We start from the raw sequence: 23,696 nt of genomic DNA on the forward strand, positions 1-23,696 counted from the left end.
CATGATATCTGAACTAGAGCACAGGTTAAATTTACACTACTGTTACAACAGATATGTAGTTGGCAAGTGGGCCTGGCACACACGCTGGCAGGCAGGCAGGCAACTGCTATTAGATTACAATAGCAGACTGATGTTTCACAGTCAAAAAAGTTTTTTTTTTTACAAAATTTACACTACTGTTACAACAGATATGAGTGGTGGCACTAGTTGGCAAGTGGGCCTGGCACACACGCTGGCAGGCAGGCAACTGCTATTAGATTACACTAGCAGACTGATGTTTCACAGTCAAAAAAGTTTTTTTTAAAAAAATTTACACTACTGTTACAACAGATATGTAGGTGGCAAGTGGGCCTGGCACACACGCTGGCAGGCAGGCAACTGCTATTAGATTACAATAGCAGACTGATGTTTCACAGTCAAAAAAGTTTTTTTTTAAAATTTACACTACTGTTACAACAGATATGACTGGTGGCACTAGTTGGCAAGTGGGCCTGGCACACACGCTGGCAGGCAGGCAACTGCTATTAGATTACACTAGCAGACTGATGTTTCACAGTCAAAAAAGTTTTTTTTTTTTAAAAATTTACACTACTGTTACAACAGATATGAGTGGTGGCACTAGTTGGCAAGTGGGCCTGGCACACACGCTGGCAGGCAGGCAGGCACGCAACTGCAATTAGATTACACTAGCAGACTGATGTTTCACAGTCAAAGTTTTTTTTTACAAAATTACACTACTGTTACAACAGATATGAGTGGTGGCACTAGTTGGCAAGTGGGCCTGGCACACACGCTGGCAGGCAGGCAACTGCTATTAGATTACACTAGCAGACTGATGTTTCACAGTCAAAAAAGTTTTTTTTTTTAAATTTACACTACTGTTACAACAGATATGAGTGGTGGCACTAGTTGGCAAGTCAGCCTAGCACAAACGCTGGCAGGCAGGCAACTGCTATTAGCTTACACTAGCAGACTGATGTTTCACAGTCAAAAAAGTATTTTTTTTTAAATTTACACTACTGTTACAACAGATATGAGTGGTGGCACTAGTTGGCAAGTGGGCCTGGCACACGCTGGCAGGCAGGCAACTGCAATTAGATTACACTAGCAGACTGATGTTTCACAGTCAAAAAAGTTTTTTTTTTACAAAATTTATAGTACTGTTACAACAGATGTGAGTGGTGGCACTTAGCAAGTGGGCCTGTCATACACGCTGGCAGGCAGGCAACTGATATTAGATTACACTAGCAGACTGATGTTTCACAGTCAAAAAAGTTTTTTTTTTTAAATTTACACTACTGTTACAACAGATATGAGTGGTGGCACTTAGCAAGTGGGCCTGGCACACACGCTGGCAGGCAGGCAACTGCAATTAGATTACACTAGCAGACTGATGTTTCACAGTCAAAAAAGTTTTTTTTTTAAAAATGTACACTACTGTTACAACAGATATGAGTGGTGGTACTAGTTGGCAAGTGGGCCTGGCACACACGCTGGCAGGCAGGCAACTGCTATTAGATTACACTAGCAGACTGATGTTTCACAGTCAAAAAAGTTTTTGTTTTTTTTAAATTTACACTACTGTTACAACAGATATGAGTGGTGGCACTAGTTGGCAAGTGGGCCTGGCACACACGCTGGCAGGCAACTGCAATTAGATTACACTAGCAGACTGATGTTTCACAGTCAAAAAAGTTTTTATTACAAAATTTACACTACTTTTACAACAGATATGAGTGGTGGCACTAGTTGGCAAGTGGCCTGGCACACACTCTGGCAGGCAGGCAACTGCAATTAGATTACACTAGCAGACTGATGTTTCACAGTTAAAAAAGTTTTTTTTTACAAAATTTAAACTACTGTTACAACAGATATGAGTGGTGGCACTTAGCAAGTGGGCCTGGCACACACGCTGGCAGGCAGGCAGGCAGGCAGGCAACTGCAATTAGATTACACTAGCAGACTGATGTTTCACAGTCAAAAAAGTTTTTTAAAAAATTTTTTACACTACTGTTACAACAGATATGCGTGGTAGCACTAGTTGGCAAGTGGGCCTGGCACACACGCTGGCAGGCAGGCAACTGCAATTAGATTACACTAGCAGACTGATGTTTCACAGTCAAAAAAGTTTTTTTTTACAAAATTTACACTACTGTTACAATAGATATGAGTAGTGGCAATTAGCAAGTGGGCCTGGCACACACGCTGGCAGACAGGCAACTGCAATACTAGCAGACTGATGTTTCACAGTCAAAAAAGTTTTTGGTTTTTTTAAATTTACACTACTGTTACAATAGATATGAGTAGTGGCAATTAGCAAGTGGGCCTGGCACACACGCTGGCAGGCAGGCAACTGCAATTAGATTACACTAGCAGACTGATGTTTCACAGTCAAAAAAGTTTTTTTTTTTTTTAAATTTACACTACTGTTACAACAGATATGAGTGGTGGCACTAGTTGGCAAGTGGGCCTGGCACACACGCTGGCAGGCAGGCAACTGCTATTAGATTACACTAGCAGACTGATATTTCACAGTCAAAAAAGTTTTTTTTTTACAAAATTTACACTACTGTTACAACAGATATGAGTGGTGGCACTTAGCAAGTGGGCCTGGCACACACGCTGGCAGGCAGGCAGGCAACTGCAATTAGATTACACTAGCAGACTGATGTTTCACAGTCAAAAAAGTTTTTTTTACAATATTTACACTACTGTTACAACAGATATCAGTGGTGGCACTGCAGGCAGGCAACTGCAATTAGATTACACTAGCAGACTGATGTTTCACAGTCAAAATTACACAGGCAAAAAAAGATGTTCTAGCCCTAAAAAGGGCTTTTTGGGGTGCTGTCCTTACAGCAGAGATCAGCTGAGTCCTTCAGGACTGTAGTGGACACTGAATACACTAGCCTAGCTATCAATTTCCTTATAAAATCAGCAGCAGCTACACTATCCCTCCTCTCACTAAGAATGCAGGATCAGAATGAATCTAAAATGGCTGCTGTCCAGGAGCTGGGAGGGTCTGGGAGGGAGTGTCTGCTGCTGATTGGCTGAAATGTGTCTGCAGACTGTGAGATACAGGGTCAAAGTTTACTCAATGATGACGAATAGGGGGCGGATCGAACATCGCATATGTTCGCCCGCTGCAGCGAACGCGAACAAGCTATGTTTGCCGGGAACTATTCGCCGGCAAACTATTCGCGACATCACTAGTATCACCTCATTCATATGGTTGGGTTTTTGTGTGTGATGTATGCTGTCTTTAATGGATAGGTGCTGATTTTGAGATATTCTACCTTTATACCACTGTTTCTCAACTAAAAGCCTCAAGTACCCCTAACAGGCCAGGTTTTCATGATATCTGAACTAGAGCACAGGTGAAATAATCAGCTGATCAGTAACTGTGATTATTAACCTGCTCTGGGCTCTAGTTAATATATAGTAAAAAGCTGGCCTGTTAGGCCCTACCAAAGACATAGGAATGAGACTGCTCTTTGAAAAGTGAAGTTCCCCTGTTTCCATAATGTTATCTGATGCCCCTTTGTATATTTTATATAGGTGATATATAGGGGTCGATTTATGAAGCAGCAGATGCTGTTTCTGACCCACTCCGTTTCAGGTCCGCCTGAAGCAGAAGTTAAGAAGCAGCGATCAAAAGACTGCTGCTCCTTAACTCTTCCGCCACCTCTGAGGGGGCGGACAGCAAACAGCCTGATCAGGGGGCGGTATTGCACAAGCATTTCACAAGAAATGCTTGTGCAATAATAAATGCCGACAGCTTATGCTGTTGGCATTTATTGATGTCCGCCCGCACAATAATAAATCATCCCCATAGGCTCTAAAAGAACCCTCTTGCCCCTCCCTCATCTCTAGTAGGACAGGTGATTACTATTGCCACAGTGACACCTGCACATTAGAGGGGAACATGACTTCTCTTTCAAGAAGTGGTATTCTTTTCTTTTCAGTTAGGGTTTTTTTTCCTATCTAAGTAAAGTGGTGGGTAGATGATGTCTCCTTAATACCTAAATTTCCAAAGAAAATCTGCTTGGTGTCCAGTGGTATTTCTTGCAGTGGTCACATGCATTCTAGGGGACCCATGGTGTCTGTGTTATGACTCCAGGTTGCCATAACATTATTTTGATGCCAGGTTGCTCCGTCTCGCGTCACCTGGGGCGTATTGCATCATCTGTGACGTATTGCATCACCTGTGGCGTATCATGTCACCTGTGATGTATAGCATCACCTGTGACACATCACGTCACCTTTGGCGCACTTTTTCCTTTAAATGCCATTCAGTTTCTCTATTTCATTGCCCTTGTATTGAGTTTATCTCTGGGTGTGTTTTGTGCTATATATTTGGATATCGAACTTTGGCTTGTGACCTGGACCTCCTTTGACTATTCTTCTGCCTGCTGATTTCACCTTGTTAGTTACCCGATTGGTTCTGACCTTGCATTTCCCTGACTACTATTTTTGATTCTGATTCTGCTCCCTGTGACTGTCTGGTTTGACCCCTGACTTGTCGACTCCGCTTTGACCTTCCCGGTCTCTTCCTGGTTTTCAGCTCCTTATTATACTCCTATACAATAGTCATCTTCCTCCTGGGTCCTATCGCTACTATCCTAATAGATTTTTCGTTATCACTCCACTTGACCTCGGGATATCAAGACTACCGGCCAGGATTGGTTTGATAGCGAAATATCTGAAAGGATCCTAACAGTCTGTCACATAGTAGCACATCTTACAATATAAGTGGGCATAATCATCACGCTGATATACGTGATTTAAACAGTATTTATATAATTATTGATCATCAGGTAAATAAAGCCCGAATGGGACCCATAACAATCATAGATCCATTCAATCAATAAAAAATATATACTACACGGGCTGTGCTCTGTGACTCTCAAAGATACAATATGCACAAAAATACAAAGACCACTTTTAAAGTTTGGATTGGATGCCTTCACATAAAGCTGTTGATTAGCTTCCACCGATCAGATGCACTGAAATATTTTATAGGAAAATCCATAAGTAAATCTGACTATTATGACTGTCTGGATGGATAGTAATAGGGCTTAAGCTGGTCACAGTACTTCTTATCTTAGGTATTTTCCACAACTAGTATACATACATACATACATAACATTGAATATTGGCTTGGGAAACCCATCTCATAAGCCTTTCCTATTAATTGGAACCTTCCCTCAAATGAGGTAAAAACAAGTGAAATGCTACAAAGTGTAAAATCCAGCTCTAGGGGGCCCATTTAACAAGGGCGCAATGGACACTGCTCTGTCCTCCCAGCATCTTGGCTGGAATACTCCACCTGCATTCATCATTGCACAAGCCGCTGCTTGTGCATTGCCACCCCCCTGCTTATTCACGGCCAATCGCTGTCAATTACCCTGGTCAGAGAATCCGGGCGAATTAACAAATGCCACTTTAGAGTTGGCTTAGCAGCTTAAAAAGCAGCATTTGCAGTTTCTTAAATGGAGCTATATATGCAAGCTACATAATGAAGTCGTATTTGTTTATGAAAACATTGCAAGAAAAGTTCAACAATACATTTTTAAAAGAGCTACTACACTGACCAAGCAATCACTGTGTATGTAAAGTGTGGAGTCTTCTGGAAAATGAGGAAAAAATACAATTTTCATAATTGCATTAAAGCAAATGGTATTTCAGCAAATAAAGTATGTTGCAAATTAATTTTTACTAAACAAAATGAACCATTTTATGGAAAACTAATGTTAAGCTTTGTGTCCCTGTGTGTATAGTCTTGATCTAAGGGACATAAACTTTCTAAGATTTAAATATAAAATATTTATTTAGGACTCAACAAGTACCTTCCATCTTTAATTTGCAATGATCAGGTGGGTTTTGTCCCAGGCCGAGAGGCCAGGGACAATACCATCAAAGTCACTCAACTAATTAACCATGCCAAAGTCTCGGGGTGCCCACTAGTCCTCTTCGCTACCGACGCGGAGAAGGCTTTTGATAGGGTCAGTTGGTCTTTTCTGCGTTGCGTTTTAGGGAAAATGCGGTTCGGGACACCCTTTGTAAATACGGTTTTGGCACTCTACTCGAATCCGAATGCAAAAATAAGAATCAATGGTACTCTATCGGAATCTTTCAATATTAGCAATGGGACCCGGCAGGGTTGCCCCCTGTCGCCATTGCTGTTCGCACTAACAATTGAAGTGCTGGCGCATAAAGTGAGACTAAATAAAAAAATCAAAGGCATGGTAGCAGGAGACAGAGAGCATAAGCAGGCATTATATGCCAATGATATTCTCTACATGTTAACTGATGCTTTAGAGTCTGTACCAGAGCTTTTAAAAGAAATTAGGGCATACGGAGAGGTTTCAAATTTTTCTCTTAACCTTAGTAAATCAGAACTGCTGAATATCAACACTAATCCTGAAGTGGTACTTCATTTACAACACAATTATAATATATCTGTAGCAAGTACTAAGCTAAAATACTTGGGTATATATCTAACTCCTGACCCCTCGGATCTGTTTAAACATAACTATATTCCCCTGAAGAATGATATTATGGCCGACCTCTCATCCTGGAGAGCAGGGACAGTTTCTTGGCTGGGCAGAGTGGGTGTTATTAAAATGAATGTTCTCCCTCGCATACTGTATCTGTTGCAGACTCTACCCATTGCACTCCCTAAAAGCTATCTTACCCAATTGCAAAATTTGATTGAACAATTTGATTGGGCCAACACCAAACCCAGATTACCCAAACGTACCATGTATCTTACAAGAGATGGGGGGGGGGGGGCTAGGGCTACCAGATATAGCTTCTTATAAACAAGCAGTAGGTTTGCAAAGAATTGTAGAATGGGCACAGAACCTAACCTCTAAGGCATGGCTCGATCTAGATAGACAGATCTTTAAATTAAATAATATGGGAACTCTCGTCTGGATTCCGCCCTCACAACGCCCTCTCGCAGTCACTAAATATCACTTGATAGAGGAGACACTTAATATATGGGACAAGACCATAAACACATCCACGCATATCTCTACTAAACATTCCCCGTTATCCCCCGTTTTTGAAAACCCTGAGCTTCCATATCACAATAGAGGAATATATAAACTTGCCCCATATAAAATTAAGGAGGGATCCGTTTTTGGAATAATAGTAAATGGGAGAATCACACCGCAAGCAGATCTAGTAAGATCATGTCCCACAATCTTCTCCTCGTGGTTACACTATCGCCAGATGCACCACTTTATATTAAGTCATAAATATAAACAGGAACTAGGGAGAACACTTACGAATTTTGAAAAAATATGCGTAATGGATACTGCTCCCAAGCACTTGATATCCATAATGTATAGGTCATTAGTTCTCCGGGGCTCTGAGGCATTACCAACATACACAAAGCAATGGATAGCTGAGTTGGGCTTAGATTTCGACTCTGACCCCCGGTTGAGGGCCTTTAGATTAATTAAGAAATCATCAGTATCATCAACAATTCAGGAACTACACATTAAATACCTGAGCAGATGGTACCTTACTCCTGTAAGGCTCCATAAGATATTCCCTACAATTAGCCCATTATGTTGGAGGGGGTGCGGGGAGGACGGATCAATTTTACACATTTGGTGGCATTGCCCCTGTATATTGTCTTTTTGGAAGGGAGTTATGAAAAAGATGGGGGAAATTCTAAATCTAGACATCCCATACACACCTAACATTTTGCTATTTCTGTCTTTACCTAAAACACAAAGTGCTGCACATTTCTCTCTTCTGCTGATAATGATTACCAGTGCAAAAAAATTAATTCCGAAAAAATGGAAATCTCAAAATCCTCCTACCTTGGGGGACTGGTACACCCAGGTGGAGGAAATTTTGCACCTGGAAAGGTACCATTACCTGAAAACCCATAACCTCGTTACATATGAAATGATACTAGCTTTCTGGCGGGGCACAATTTAAATCAAATAGGATTATATCTACTCGGATTGGTCGTTGATAGCTGTTTTCCTTTTTTTTTTTTTTTTTTTCTTCCCTCTTTTCTTCCTTCTATTACCCTTCTAACCCCTAATTCCTTTTCTTCTTAAATACTTTCTATATCTTTGACTACATTGTCATTAGACTGGTACTATGATGATGTGACCTTACGTTTTGAAAAAATTATATAAAACTATGATTGCTCACTCCAAAGGTCAGTCCGGCGGACTGGGCGTAATATACTGCGAAGTGAAATTGTTTTATATCTTTGCTGCTGTTATAAACTTTTTGTTTATGTACCTATTGTATAACCGCATGGATATGTCATGTTTGTAACTATTCACTTCAATAAAGCCTTAAAAAAAAAAAAAAAATATTTATTTAGGTTTAGAAAAAAAAACCCAATTTACAGTACATTTTCATTATTTATGTTCCCCGGCCGTTTCCTATAATATTATTTTAAAAATTGTGGGCTTTCCACTTCCTTTTAGAATTGAAAGAGCAGGCTCCAAACTTAACGGGACAGTATAGTCAAAATAAATAGAACAGTTTTGAACAATTTTCCAGTTTACTTTTATGATCGTTTGCTTCATTTTCTTGGTATCCTTTGTTGAAAATCATACATTAAAGGGACAGTAAGGTCAAATGATTCAGATAGAACATGCAATTTTAAACACCTTTACAATGTACTTCTATTATCTAATTTGCTTCATTTTCTTGGTATCTTTTGTTGAAAAGCATACTTTATACCTTTACAATGTATTGTCTATTATTGTTGCCACTACCATATTCTACACACTGGTTGCAAAGTCTAGAGACTCATTTACAGATTTCACTAATTGGTGTCAGCACAGAAGATGAAAAAACAAAAACCAAGGTTACAACATGGAGATGGCCACTGCTTTATGGATAATAAAATGATACACTTATTTATTCAAGATTTAAATAACTAATATAATTTTAAAAATGCATCAGTATGTTATTTTCAGACTTATTTTAGTTTGAATACAATTGCTATCTAGCATTTTTTTAGTGTTAACTTAAGAATGCCTAGAAACTCAAAATCATATTGAAATCTTCAGTCCATATTAGCACTTGAGACCCCATTCTTGCTATAACTCTTTAAAGGGGCAGTAAAATCAAAATTAAAGTTTCATGATTCAGGTAGAACATAAGCATTTTAACATTTTACTTTTGTTGCTGTCATGAAACCACACCTCTGACTTAAATGTTGTTGGAAAAAAATAAAATTACAGTTATAGCAAAAGAAAATCCTGTCTCAGTTCATTTTATTGATGGTACACACATTACCACAGGTCCCACCACACAGGAAACAGTACCCATTATGACCATCACTAAGACAGGTCATACTGAATTGGTTCCCTTTGATGTTATTCCTTCCCCTATGTTCCAATTGGTGTTAGGAATAAATTGGCTTATAATTCATCAACCCAATTCCCACTGGGAGGCTCTCATAGTACACTTAACTTCAGATTATTGTAATAAAACTTGTTTTTCCACTTCTTACATACTTCATCTATCAGATAGCAGCCTTCCAGTTCACTATTCAGAATTTCACAACGTTTTTGACGTAAAAGAAGCATAGACCCTACCCCCACACAGACCATATGACTGCCCAGTTGAATTACTCCCCAGATTTACAGTACCATACGGTCATGTTTAACCATTATCACAACCTGAACTGGAGCATTTAAAAGCCTACATTGATGAAAACCTAAAAAAAGGGTTTATTAGACCATCCACCTCCTCACCAGCTGGAGCTGGTATTTTCTTTGTAAAAAATAAGGGTAATTCCGTATGCCCCATCATAGACTACAGGCAATTAAACAAAATCACCAAGAAAAAACGCTACCCATTACCACTAATACCTGAGCTTATCGGAAGGTTACAAGGCACAAAACTTGACCTCCGAGGTGCTTATAACCTTAATTGAATTAGAGACGGGGATAAATGGCTCACTGCCTTTCTCACACGTTATGGGTTGTTCGAGTACTAGGTCATGCCATTCAGGCTTTGTAAGGCCCCAGACACTTTTCAAAGTGTTATCAATAACATCTTTAGAGACATACTCGATGTTTACATTGTAGTTTACTTAGATGATTTTCTCATTTTCTCGAAATCCGAGGAGGAGCATATTAAACATGTTAGATCAGTTCTCACACGCTACTGTATGCTAAGATGGAGAAGTGTATCTTTGATTCCACTGACATATCCTTTTTAGGTTACCACATATAACCCTCTGGCATAAAAATGCAAGATACTAAAGTCGAAGCCATTAAAAATTGGCCTCAGCCCACAAACAAGAGACAGGTACAATGCTTCCTCGCTTTCGCTTTTTACAGCAAATTTAGAAAAAAAGCTTTGCTACCATCTTGAAACCACTCGCTAAACTTAATAAACAACATCCTTCCTTTAAGTGTAATACTGAAGCCCAAGACGCTTTTGATGTATTAAAAAATAAGTTCACAACAGCTCCAATTTAACATCTCCCTGAACATTCCTTACAATTTGTTCTTGAAGTAGATGCTTCAAACTATGCCATAAACGCAGTTCTTTCACAGAAAATAACTTTTAAGGACCCCTTGCACCCAGTAGAATACTTCTCCAGACAGATAAATTCAGCGGCAATTAACTACTGAATAGGTGAAAAAGAATTACTCCCATTCAAATCATCACAAGAGCATTGGAGACACTTATAAGTGGGTACTCCTTGCTAGGTATTGATCCTCATAACCTAGCTAGCTCCTAAACAGAGTTTCAGAAACAGACAAACCATTACTAGCCTAGTCTTTCTGCTTGAGACTTCCATCTTCCTTATACCTCCATGGTATCTTACCATTATCTGTGGCCAAGAGTCTCTGCATTCCTGGAATCATCCTCCTTCTCTACTGCAGCACTGCTGCACTCTCTCTGAACACCTCCGCTACCCATTGGCAGCTCAGTCTTCAGAGAGATCCTCCTGTTACATCCACAGCTGCTGCCTTCACACTAGCCGTCTCTGCTCTCTACAGACAGCTGAGACATCTGTGCTGTCATCATCAGCTACGGACAGAACACTCCCTGCTTCGCTTCCTCTCACACGCTTCCCAGCACAATCTGGTAACGGATCAAGTCTCAACCTGAGGACTAATCTACTTCGCTGCCTAGTGAAAACCGATTGCATTAAACCTCCTCCTCGTGAGTACTTATTATTATGACTAGATACCTTAAAACCCTATTGAATTCCAGGTTTGGTTTTTGACTTCTTATATAAATCTGTGCCATCCTATTTTATATACCCTCATAAGTCTAAACCTAAATAACTGGTAGATCAACTCAGTTATTACAATAATATGGTAATCCAGATATATATATTATTACTATGTATAGTGATACTGATACATTTCCCATATAATATCATATATGTAAACTACAGGCTTACAGTTCTGCAGCTGAGATACATATTAATCAATTTCCACCCTATAACATTATCTGTTTCTCTAGACATCCCTGACAGTTGCGTAATGTTTTTTTCTCTTGGTTTCCTTTGTTCAAAATCATACATACCTAGGTAGGCTCAGGAGGAGCAATGCATCACTGGGTTTTAGCTGCTGATTGGTAGCTGCACTTGTTCTCCTTGTCATTGGCATGTTCAATGTGATCAGATAGTTTCCAGAAGTGCATTGCTGCTTTTTTAACTGAGAATGTGTAGTGAATGAGTCAAATTTGATAATAGAAGTAAATTGGAAAGTTGTTTAAGAATATATGCTCTGTCTGAATTATTAATTAATTAAACGTCCCTTTAATAAAAAATAGATAATGTAATATAATACACACTCCTTCAGTTTTTTTGAGGAGTTCTAGGCAATTTCCCATTCTGGTCCTGTGTGACTGTCTTCACATTCATTAAGATTACAATGTATAATGTTCCCATGGCTACCAGAAATTTGTTTCTAAGAAATGCATCAGATTTCACTATGAATGATTTCATTAAAATAGTTTAAGTTTAGCCTGCACTGAAACTGAATTGTTTTCTATAATATGTATTTAATGCAAACACAATAGTTCAACCTAATTTAAATCACTTTCTAATAAAGTGTTATTACTCCTATAAGAAATACATTTTCTATGGAAAACTTCTACCTTAGTAAAAAAAAAAAAAAATTGCTGTTTTTCCTTTGAATCTTTTGCATTAAACATTCTTTTTGCTAAAAGTGTCTTTATGGAAAGGACAGTGACAAAAGGTGTTTCATCTAGAGGTGACATGACTGAGAAGTGAAGGACCATTACTGCCGGCAGTTTAATTAGACTTTTATGGCTCAGACAGAGCATGTCATTTTAAATAGCTTTCCAACTTCTATTATCAAATTTTCTGTGTTCCATTGGTGTGCTTTGTCAAAAAGCATACCAAGGTAGGTTCAGGAGCAGGAATGCACTACTGGGAGATATCTGATGATTGGTGGTTACACATATTTGCCTCTTGTCATTAGCTCACTTGGGGCTAGATTATTATTATTCTTTATTTATAAAGCGCCAACAGATTCCACAGCGCTGCCCAAGGGTACAAGGATTAAAAGTACAATGGAGAAACAATACAATAAGAGAGAACATTTTACAGACAAATACAGGGGGAATTGAGGGCCCTATTCCCGTGGGAACTCACAATCTAAATGGGTGGGAGGATGGGAAACAGGAGATGGGGACTGCAAAGGTGAGAATGATATTAGTGAGGAGATATAGGGCAACTGTTAGTTAAGTGAAGTTATTTTGTTAATGAATCGGGTGATAAGCTTCCCTGAACAGAAAGGTCTTTAGGGAACGTTTAAAGGAGGAGAGGTTAGGGGCAAGTCTGACAGCACGAGGAAGTGTGTTCCAGAGGGTTGGTGCCGCACGAGAGAAGTCCTGTAGTCTAGCATGAGAGGAGGTGATGGTAGAGGATGCAAGGAGCAGATCATTGCTGGATCTTAGGGGGCAGGCTGGAGCATATTTGTTGATGAGGGAGGACAGGTAGGGTGGGGCAGCATTGGTGAGGGCTTTGTGAAGGGACTCACAGAGAGGTGCAGCAGAAACAGAGCGACAAGAGAGGTGGATTAGCCTGGCAGATGCATTTAGGATGGATTGAAGGTGAGAGAGGCGGGAGAGAGGGAGGCCAGATAGTAAGTTATTACAGTAGTCAAGTCGGGAAATTACCAGGGAGTGGATTAGCTGTTTAGTAGTTTCAGCACTCAAAAACTGACACATTTTGGAGATATTGGAACACTATGTATTGCTCCCGCTTGTGCATTAACTCTGCTAGAAAGTAAGTGTTCTGCGCACGTCAGGTAGCGCGTATTTTACATGTTGAAAGTAAAACGTTTTTGCACAAGCGCTAACCCGACAGGTTTCCTTCAACATAGGATACAAATAGAATAAGGCAACTTTTATAATAGAAGTAAATTGAAAAGATGTTTAATATTATATACTCTATCTAAATCGTGAAAGAAAAGAAAATAAGTATTATGTCCCTTTAATTGAAAATATATAGAGGCCAATTTAAGAAACAGCGTATGCTGCTGTTTCCACGCGAGCCTTCGCCGGAAACTTAAAGGGATACTAAACCCACATTTTTTCTTTCATGATTCAGCTAGAGCAGGCAATTTTAAGCAACTTTCTAATTTACTCCTATTATCAATTTTTCTTTTTTCTCTTGCTATCTTTATTTGAAAAAAAGAAGGCATCTAAGCTAAGGAGCCAGACAATTTTTGATTCAGACCCTGAACAGCACTTGTTTAAGGGTGGGTGCATTTAGCCACCAATCAGCAAGCACAACCCAGGTTGCTAAACAAAAATGTGCCGGCTTCTAAATTTACATTCTTGCTCTTCAAATAAAGATAGCAAAAGAATGAAGAAAAATTGATAATAGGAGTAAATTAGAAAGTTGCTTAAAATTGCATGCTTTATTTGAATCATGAAAGAACAAAATTGGGTTCAGTGTCCCTTTAAGTTAAGAAGCAACGGTCTTAAGATCATTGTTTCTTAACTCATCCGCCGCCTCAGAGGTGGCGGATAACAATCATTCAGATCGGATATGATCAGGATAATTGACACCCCTGCCTGAATGTGCAGGGGGCAGCATTGCACAAACATTTCACACGCTTGTGCAATGATAAATGTTTACAGCATATGCTTCTCTTAAACCTACTCTTTAATAAAGGATACCAAGACAACAAAGCAAGTTTGATTAAAGATTTAGATTGGAAATTTGTTAAAAATTACATGCTCTATCTGGATCATGAAAGTTTAATGTTTACTTTATAGTCCCTTTAATGAAAAAAAATATTAAGTAAATACTAACCAATACAGATTTATTTTCAAGTAAGAGTTTCTTCATTGTAGTATTATCTAAAATGCATTTTTCTGTTCTTTATTTTACCCTTTTGGCTTCACTTATATAATTCCTTAAAAGAAGTAAAGGGGGTACCAAAATGATTATCCTCTGTGAAGGTCTGGGAGAAGTCAGCTCTCATTATTGAGCCAAGACATATTGGGCTAGATTGCAAGTGCAGCACAAACGTTTTCGCAATCGTTTGAGCTCCTTTTTAATTGCGCTGATATTACAAATTGAGCGAAAAGGTCAGAGATCTCGGGTGTTACAAAAAAAAAAGCCGCTAAAGGACTTTAACATAAATATACATAAAGATACATTGCTTAGTGCATTGTAGCCCTTTGCAGTTAGGTAGATGAAAACTTGTTAAAGCATATTTATGCAATATTTTCATGTTGGATAAGCGCATTTTGCAGTAGGTGATCATGTTTGCACATATTACAGAATGCAATCATATATGCGCATATTACAAACAAACATGTTAAGGAACATTGGAATATGAAATATTTCTATTTTCATGTCGGTTTAGAGCTAATGAAAATATGTGATGGTGTTTTTTCTACATTAACTTCTATGGGGGAATATGTGATCACGCACACAATAATGTAAATTCCCATTTTTGCGCTAGTCGAGTACAGCTAGTGAAAAATAAGTTTATTTTCAATATACAAAGATAAGAATTAGGAGTGCCCAGGGGCTAAAGGTACAATTGTGCATATACTGGTATCACATATAATAAATGTGAGATAGATAAACCTGAGTTAACCTAGGCATAACACAAACAGTAAATAATGTTGATATATGGGTAATAATTGGGGTACAAAAATAACAATTTATTACAGTCCTCAAATAATATTACGGTACTCAAAATAGTATAAATATTAATAATAAAAATCGGACGTCTCTGATATAAAATAACAATTATAAGAAATAGAGAGAAAATTGACACCACTGAGAGTCAATTGATACAATGGATGCAAAAAGAAACAAACAGTCAGTCGCTGTCAAAGAATTGCAAAAAAATGTAAGTGCTATTGCGAAGTTGCAGTGCATAAAGGTAACCAAGGGTATTTCTTTTAACATGTGACTACACAGTACCTGGCTTCCGGAATGAATGACAAACATGGGATAAGACAAACTTTTCTTAGCCACATAGCCTCCGTGTTGTTTGTTCCTCTGCCATTATGGTCACGTGTGTATATGATGTCAGTGGAATCCAATCCTATTGGTAAATCATGTATTTCAAAAGGTACAGCTGATCTGCTTTCTTAAGTAGAAGGAAAGAAGTCATCCGCTCTTTAAGTGCATATATGCACGCAGAATGAATCCTCAGAGGTTTGAATGCTGAGACTTTAACACACTTTGCTTTGTCTTTGGCACTTGTCAGTGCAGGCTTTCAGTATACCATACCAAGCTTTTAATATAGTAGACCAGAGTAAAGTCCCAAACAATCCTCCATTATTAAGGAGGAGTACTTCACAAATAGAGTATTCTGGCTGCAAAAACATCAACGCGTTTCTCCCTACGCGAGGGCTCTTTTAAGATCATCTTGAAAAAGCCCTCACGTAGGGAGAAACGTATATGCACTTAACCCCTTAATGACCACAGCACTTTTCCATTTTCTGTCCGTTTGGGACCAAGGCTATTTTTACATTTTTGAGGTGTTTGTGTTTAGCTGTAATTTTCCTCTTACTCATTTACTGTACCCACACATATTATATACCGTTTTTCTCGCCATTAAATGGACTTTCTAAAGATACCATTATTTTCATCATATCTTATAATTTACTATAAAAAAAATTATAAAATATGAGGAAAAAATGGAAAAAAACACACTTTTTCTAACTTTGACCCCCAAAATCTGTTACACATCTACAACCACAAAAAAACACCCATGCTAAATAGTTTCTAAATTTTGTCCTGAATTTAGAAATACCCAATGTTTACATGTTCTTTGCTTTTTTTGTAAACTATAGGGCCATAAATACAAGTAGCACTTTGCTATTTCCAAACCATTTCTTTTCAAAATTAGCGCTAGTTACATTAGAACACTGATATCTTTCAGGAATCTCTGAATATCCATTGACATGTATATATTTTTTTTTAGTAGACAACCCAAAGTATTGATCTAGGCCCATTTTGGTATATTTCATGCCACCATTTCACCGCCAAATGCAATCAAATACAAAAAATCGTTCACTTTTCACAATTTTTTTCACAAACTTTTGGTTTCTAACTTAAATTATTTACAAACAGCTTGTGCAATTATGGCATAAATTGTTGTAAATTCTTATCTGGGATCCCCTTTGTTCAGAAATAGCAGACATATATGACTTTGGCATTGCTTTTTGGTAATTAGAAGGCCGCTAAATGCCACTGCGCACCACACGTGTATTATGCCCAGCAGTGAAGGGGTTAATTAGGGAGCATGTAGGGAGCTTTTTGGGATAGTTTTAGCTTTAGTGTAGTGTAGTAGACAACCCCAAGTATTGATCTAGGCCAATTTTGGTATATTTTATGCCACCATTTCACCGCCAAAAGTTAAATTTTTCTCAATTTTAGGTTTCTCACTGAAATTATTTACAAACAGCTTGTGCAATTATGGCACAAATGGTTGTAAATGCTTCTCTGGGATCCCCTTTGTTCAGAAATAGCAGACATATATGGCTTTGGCATTGCTTTTTGGTAATTAGAAGGCCTCTAAATGCCGCTGCGCATCACACGTGTATTATGGCTAGCAGTGAAGGGGTTAATTATGTAGCTTGTAGGGAGCTTGCAGGGTTAATTTTATCTTTAGTGTAAAGCTCAGCCTCCCACCTGAAACATCAGACCCCCTGATCCCTCCCAAACAGCTCTCTTCCCTCCCCCACCCCACAATTGTCCCTGCCATCTTAAGTACTGGCAGAAACTCGGTATTTGGCCCTTTTTAAAAAAAAAAAAAGCATATTTACATATGCTGATGTGTATGATCCCCCCTTAGACCCCAACCTCACTGATACACCACCTAACAGCTCTCTAACCCTTCCCCTCTGCCTTAATGGGCGCCATCTTGGGTACTGGCAGCTGTCTGCCAGTACCCAGTTTTATGTAGTGTAGCTTCCCCCCCCCCACCAAGACCAACCCCCAACCCCTTCCAGATCCCTTAGATTAGATTTTTAATGTTTAAACTTTCTTATTTTTTTTTACTTTTAACTTTATGTTTTTCTGTAGTGTAGCGGTTCCCACCCGCTCCCGTGCACGCGCCCGCCCACCAACCCCCGTGCACGCACGCGCTCCTGTGCGAGCCCCCGTGGGTCCCGCCCCCCTCCACTCCATACAGAGCATCGATGGCCGCCCACCCGCCTCCCACGTAAGCTCCCACCCACCAACGATACCGGCCACCGATGTCCGGTGCAGAGAGGGCCACAGAGTGGCTCTCTCTGCATCGGATGGCCAAGGGGGTTATTGCAGGATGCCTCCATATCGAGGCATCACTGCAATAACCGGAAAGCAGCTGGAAGCGAGCAGGATCGCTTCCAGCTGCTTTCCAGACCAAGGACATACGCCACACGTCCTCGGTCATTAACTGTATTTTTTTTTGAGGACGTGTGGCGTACGTCCTTGGTCGTTAAGGGGTTAAAGAGCGGATGACTTCTTCCTTTCTACTTAAGAAAGCAGATCAGCTGTACCTTTGGAAATATATGATTTACCAATAGGATTGGATTCCACTGACATCATATACACACGTGACCATAACGGCAGAGGAACAAACAACACAGAGGCTGAGCGGCTAAGAAAAGTTTGTCTTATCCTGTGTTTGTCATTCATTCCGGAAGCCAGGTACTGTGTAGTCACATGTTAAAAGAAATATCCTTGGTTACCTTTATGCACTGCAACTTTGCAACAGCACTTTTGCACTTGATCTTTGTTGCAATTCTTTGACAGCGACTGACTGTTTCTTTTTGCATCCATTGTATCAATTGACTCTCCGAGGTGGCAATTTTCTCTCTATTTCTTTTAATTGTTATTTTATATCAGAGACGTCAGATTTTTATTATTAATAATTTTACTATTTTGAGTACCGTATTATTATTTGAGAACTGTAATAAATTGTTATATTTGTGTACCCCAATTATTACACATATATCAACATTATTTACTGTTTGTATTATGCCTAGGTTAACTCAGGTCTATCTATCTCACATTTATTATATGCAATACCAGTATATGCACAATTGTACCTTTAGCCCCTGGGCACTCCTACTTCTTATGTTTGTATATTTAGCTGTTCTTTCCTAAATGTGGGGGATATTTTAGGATTTTAGGAGTTTGGTACCAAGCTCTGTGCATACTCTCTTGCTATTGCCTAAGTTTATTTTCAACTTGCAATACCAGGGCAACACGACTTGTGCAAAAATGAAAATCCTAGTGTAATTTTTGCTATAGCGAAAACGCAAAATACCGCTCCACTTGTAATCTAGCCCAATGTTTTTCTTCTTTTATGCAAAAGTTTAATTATCTTTTTTTTTTTAAAAAAAGAAGTCTCAAGAGCTATATATGTTTTTAGTTTTTGATGCTATTGCAACAGCAGCAGATACATGAGGAATTTGCAGCCTCTAGAGAATGTAACCATCAAACAAGTGCGTTTTTTTTTAAATATATATTTACATTCAGTAGAAGTGTTTAAAGCAATAAGATTTGTTAGTGCCAACTAGCCAGTATTTTACAGATTAATCTCTCCCCTGCCTCTGGTTATCATGTGATTGATGTCTGCTGTATCGATTTGAATCACCAGGCTTGGGTCAGTACATCACATGTGCTAACGCTCATTAATAGTTGATTAATTTGGCTTTGATTTAGTGCTAAAAATAATCACACTAAATAATTAGTGGTCCTTGGATAGTGTAGTTGGTGTGTTTACTTTAGTTTGTTAGGTAGGATGTTGTTTACATGGTTCCATCTGCTTCAGAATTCTGTAGTCCAGTAGAGCGTAGGAACATTTATCACAGCCATAGTCTGCTCATTTTTCATAGAAGGTTTCAGCATTACCCACAGCAAATTCTAAAACCCATACATAAAGGCCAGTGTCATAGCCTAGTGTTAAGCTACAGCCAAACTGAGATTGCATAGCCTTAATGCTATCTAGAAAACTGAAAATCGGTACCCACTATATTGCAGCTTCAAACAATATTTCATAAAAATTGCAGAGAAAAAAAAAAAGTCTTGACATTTATTGGTGAAATATTGAGCGTAAATAAGTATGTAACTTTATGAATTTCTTTCACTGTCTTGGTTTTCTCTAAAATGTTTTGTTTATTGAAGTGCTGAAATCCCTTTAGGAATCTCTGTGTGCAATGAAACACAAATTGCAGATGACCTTCAGTATATAAAAAAAGTATGTATCTGGAGGGCCGGTGCTAGGACTTTTGGCTACACAGGCAAAGACACATTTTGCCGCCCCCCCAAAAAAAAAATAATAATAATAATAAATATCTATATTTATATGTATGTATATATGTCTATATATATATATATATATATATATATATATATATATATATATATATACACACATACATATTTATACAGACTCCCAATGTTGTTGTTTTTCTTTTCAGTGAGACAGCTTTATTTGTACAACTAAATATTATTAATGTGTCTTTCAGCTTTTCTTATGACTAAAAATTAAGGACTATATTTCAAATAAGCTGCAAAATGGAAGCATTATTACAAAAAGGTTCACACAGATTTATTTCCCCATAGAAGTCAATGGAAAAATATAAATATTTCACATTTTAATGTTCTTTACCTAGATAAATATGTTCTATTTATTATATATATATATATATATATATATATATATATATATATATATATATATATATATATATATGATGGCCTTTTGCACAAATATATATTTATACCTAAATAAATAGAAAATATTATGCTATGTGCAGAACAACATTGGAATGTGAAATATTTATAGTAAATACATAGTATAACAGTTTATTGAAAATGAATGTTGCATACATTTGTTTTTACATGTTTTCATCTACTTAACTGGAAAGGACTCTAGTGCCCTTATATATATTATTTTACTGATACAATGATTGTTGTTGCAGAGATATAAACACAATGGGGCCTATTTATCAACCCCTCAACTGTGCTGCATTCGCCGGCACCAATACGCTCGCCTAACATCCCTGCCGCAGACCTGAATACGATCTCCATATTTAAAGGGACAGTCTACACCAGAATTTTTATTGTTTTAAAAGATAGATAATCCCTTTATTACCCATTTCCCAGTTTTGCATAACTAACACATTTATAATAATATACTTTTAACCTCTGTGATTATCTTGTATCTAAGCTTCTGCAAACTGCCCCTTTTTTCAGTTCTTTTGACAGACTTGCAGTCTAGCCAATCAGTGCCTGCTCCCAGATAACTTCTCGTGCACGAGCACAGTGTTATCTATATGAAATACGTGAACTAACACCCTCTAGTGGTGAAAAACTGTTAAAATGCAATCTGAAAGAGGTGGGCTTCAAGGTCTAAGAAATTAGCATATGAAACTCCTAGGTTAAGCTTTCAACTAAGAATACCAAGAGAACAAAGCAAAATTGGTGATAAAAGTAAATTGGAAAATTGTTTAAAATTACATGCTCTATCTGAATCATGAAAGTTTATTTTGGCCTAGACTGTCCCTTTAACAAAAAAGCTGCACACCAAGTACGGGGCGATGAGCAGTGGACTGTTGTTAACTAACAGTCATCGATCTCGCTGCTATTCAGCTTTTTCCCACCTTTATTTGTATACTGTCACTAAACACTCACACTATACTAGACTGTTTAACCCCTATCCCGACGCTCCCAGACCCGGCCAGAACTAAATAAAGTTATTAACTCCTAAACCGCCGCTCCCGGAGCCCACCGCCACCTACATTATACTTATTAACCCCTAATCTGCTGCCCCCTACTCCGCTGCCACCTACAATATACTTATTAACCCCTAATCTGCCACCCCCTATACTGCCGCCACCTACATAAAGTTATTAACCCCTATCCTGCCACTCCCGTAGCCCACAGCAACTAAATAAATGTATGAACCCCTAAACTGCCAGCCCCCCACATCACCATAAACTAAATTAACCTATTAATCCCTAAACCTAACAACCCGCTAACTGTACATTAAATATTAACTCATCCCCATCTTATAATAAATTTAAACTTACCTTTAGATTTAAATTAAACTATATTAAACTAATAATTAACCTATTCTAACTATTATAATAAAATTACATTAAACTATATTACAATAATAATTAACCTACCCTAACTATTAAAATAAAATTACATTAAACTATATTAAAATAATAATTAACCTACCCTAACTATTATAATAAAATTACATTAAACTATATTAAATTAATAATTAACCTACCCTAACATTTATAATAAAATTACATTAAACTATATTAAAATAATAATTAACCTACCCTAACTATTATAATAAAATTACATTAAACTATATTAAAATAATAATTAATCTAACCTAACTTTTATCCTAAAATTACATTAAACTAAAAATTAAATTAACTATATTATATATTTAAACACCTAACCGTACTCCAATAATTTAAATCTACACTAAACAATTACTAAGTTACAAAAAACTAACAACTAAGTTACAAAAAATAACAAACACTAACTTACACAAACAAATAAACACTAAGTTACAAAAAAGAAAAAAGAAATTATCAAAGCTTTAAACTAATTACACCTAATCTAAGGGCCCTATGAAAATAAAAAAGCCCACCAAAATAAAAAAAAACCCTAGCCAACAATAAACTGCAAATCGCCCTTAAAAGGGCCTTTTGCAGGGCATTGCCCCAAAGTAATCAGCTCTTTTACCTGTAAAAAAAATACAAATATCCCCCAACTGTAAAACCCACCACCCACACAAACAACCCCCCAAATAAAATACTATCTAAAAAAACCTAAGCTCCCCATTTCCCTGAAAAGGGCATTAGGATGGGCATCACCCTTAAAAGGGCATGTAGCTCTGTTGCAGGCCCAAAGTCCTAATCTAAAACTAAAACCCACCCAATACACCCTTAAAAAAATCCTAACACTAACCCCAGAAGATTTACTTACAGTTTTGAAGATCCGAAATCCATCCTCCAAGAAGCCGGGTGAAGTCCTCAACAAAGCGGCCAAAGTCTTCATCCAAGCCCGCAGAAGTCTTCACCCAGATGGCATCTTCTATCTTCATCCATCCGGCGCAGAGCGGCTCCATCTTCAAGACATCTGATGCGGAGTGTTTGTTATTTTTTGTAACTTAGTTGTTTTTTTTTTGGTAACTCAGTAATTTTTTAGTGTAGATTTAAATTATTGGAGTAGGGTTAGGTGTTGAAATATATAATATAGTTACTTTAATGTTTAGTTTAGTTTAATGTAATTTTAGTATAAAAGTTAGGTTAGATTATTTTTTATTTTAATATAGTTTAATGTAATTTTATTATAATAGTTAGAATAGGTTAATTATTAATTTAATATAGTTTAATTTAAATCTTAAGGTTTAAATTTATTATAAGATGGGAATGAGTTAATATTTAATATAAAGTTTGCGGGTTGTTAGGTTTAGGGGTTAATAGGCTCATTTAGTTTATGGCGATGTGGAGAGCTGGCGGTTTAGGGGTTAATACATTTATTTAGTTGCTGTGGGCTCCGGGAGCGGCAGGATAGGTGTTAATACTTTTATGTAGGTGGCGGCGGTTAAGGGGGTGGCAGATTAGGGGTTAATAAGTATAATGTAGGTGGCGGCGGTGTAGGGGGCAGCAGATTAGGGGTGTTTAGACTTGGGGTACATGTTAGGGTGTTAGGTGTAAACGTAACTTTTATTCTCCCATAGGAATCAGTGGGATATCGGGCAGCATCGAACATAAGCTTTCGGTGCTTTCTGACTACCATTGATTCCTAGGGCAGCTGATTGAAAACCAGGTACGCTGGGCCGGAATAGTGGCGAGCGTACCTGGTAGATATTTGTTAAGTAGCAAAAGCAACAAATAAATGTATGAACCCCTAAACTGCCAGCCCCCCACATCACCATAAACTAAATTAACCTATTAATCCCTAAACCTAACAACCCGCTAACTGTACATTAAATATTAACTCATCCCCATCTTATAATAAATTTAAACTTACCTTTAGATTTAAATTAAACTATATTAAACTAATAATTAACCTATTCTAACTATTATAATAAAATTACATTAAACTATATTAAATTAATAATTAACCTACCCTAACATTTATAATAAAATTACATTAAACTATATTAAAATAATAATTAACCTACCCTAACTATTATAATAAAATT

The 23,696-nt window shown here is 37.7% G+C and overlaps 1 protein-coding gene across 1 annotated transcript in view; it reads left to right on the forward strand.

The window, feature by feature from the left end:
• The first annotated feature begins 7,317 nt into the window (after positions 1-7,317).
• The window catches only part of MYRIP (myosin VIIA and Rab interacting protein), a 587,347-nt gene continuing 570,968 nt past the window's right edge, over positions 7,318-23,696 (forward strand). Inside the window, exon 1 of the mRNA XM_053715758.1 lies at positions 7,318-7,529. Within this exon, the coding sequence (XP_053571733.1) occupies positions 7,318-7,529 (212 nt within the window). The remainder of the gene's footprint in view (positions 7,530-23,696) is intronic.

This window comes from Bombina bombina, chromosome 5 (genome assembly GCF_027579735.1).
Source record: "Bombina bombina isolate aBomBom1 chromosome 5, aBomBom1.pri, whole genome shotgun sequence".
NCBI classification, from domain to species: Eukaryota; Metazoa; Chordata; class Amphibia; order Anura; family Bombinatoridae; genus Bombina; species Bombina bombina.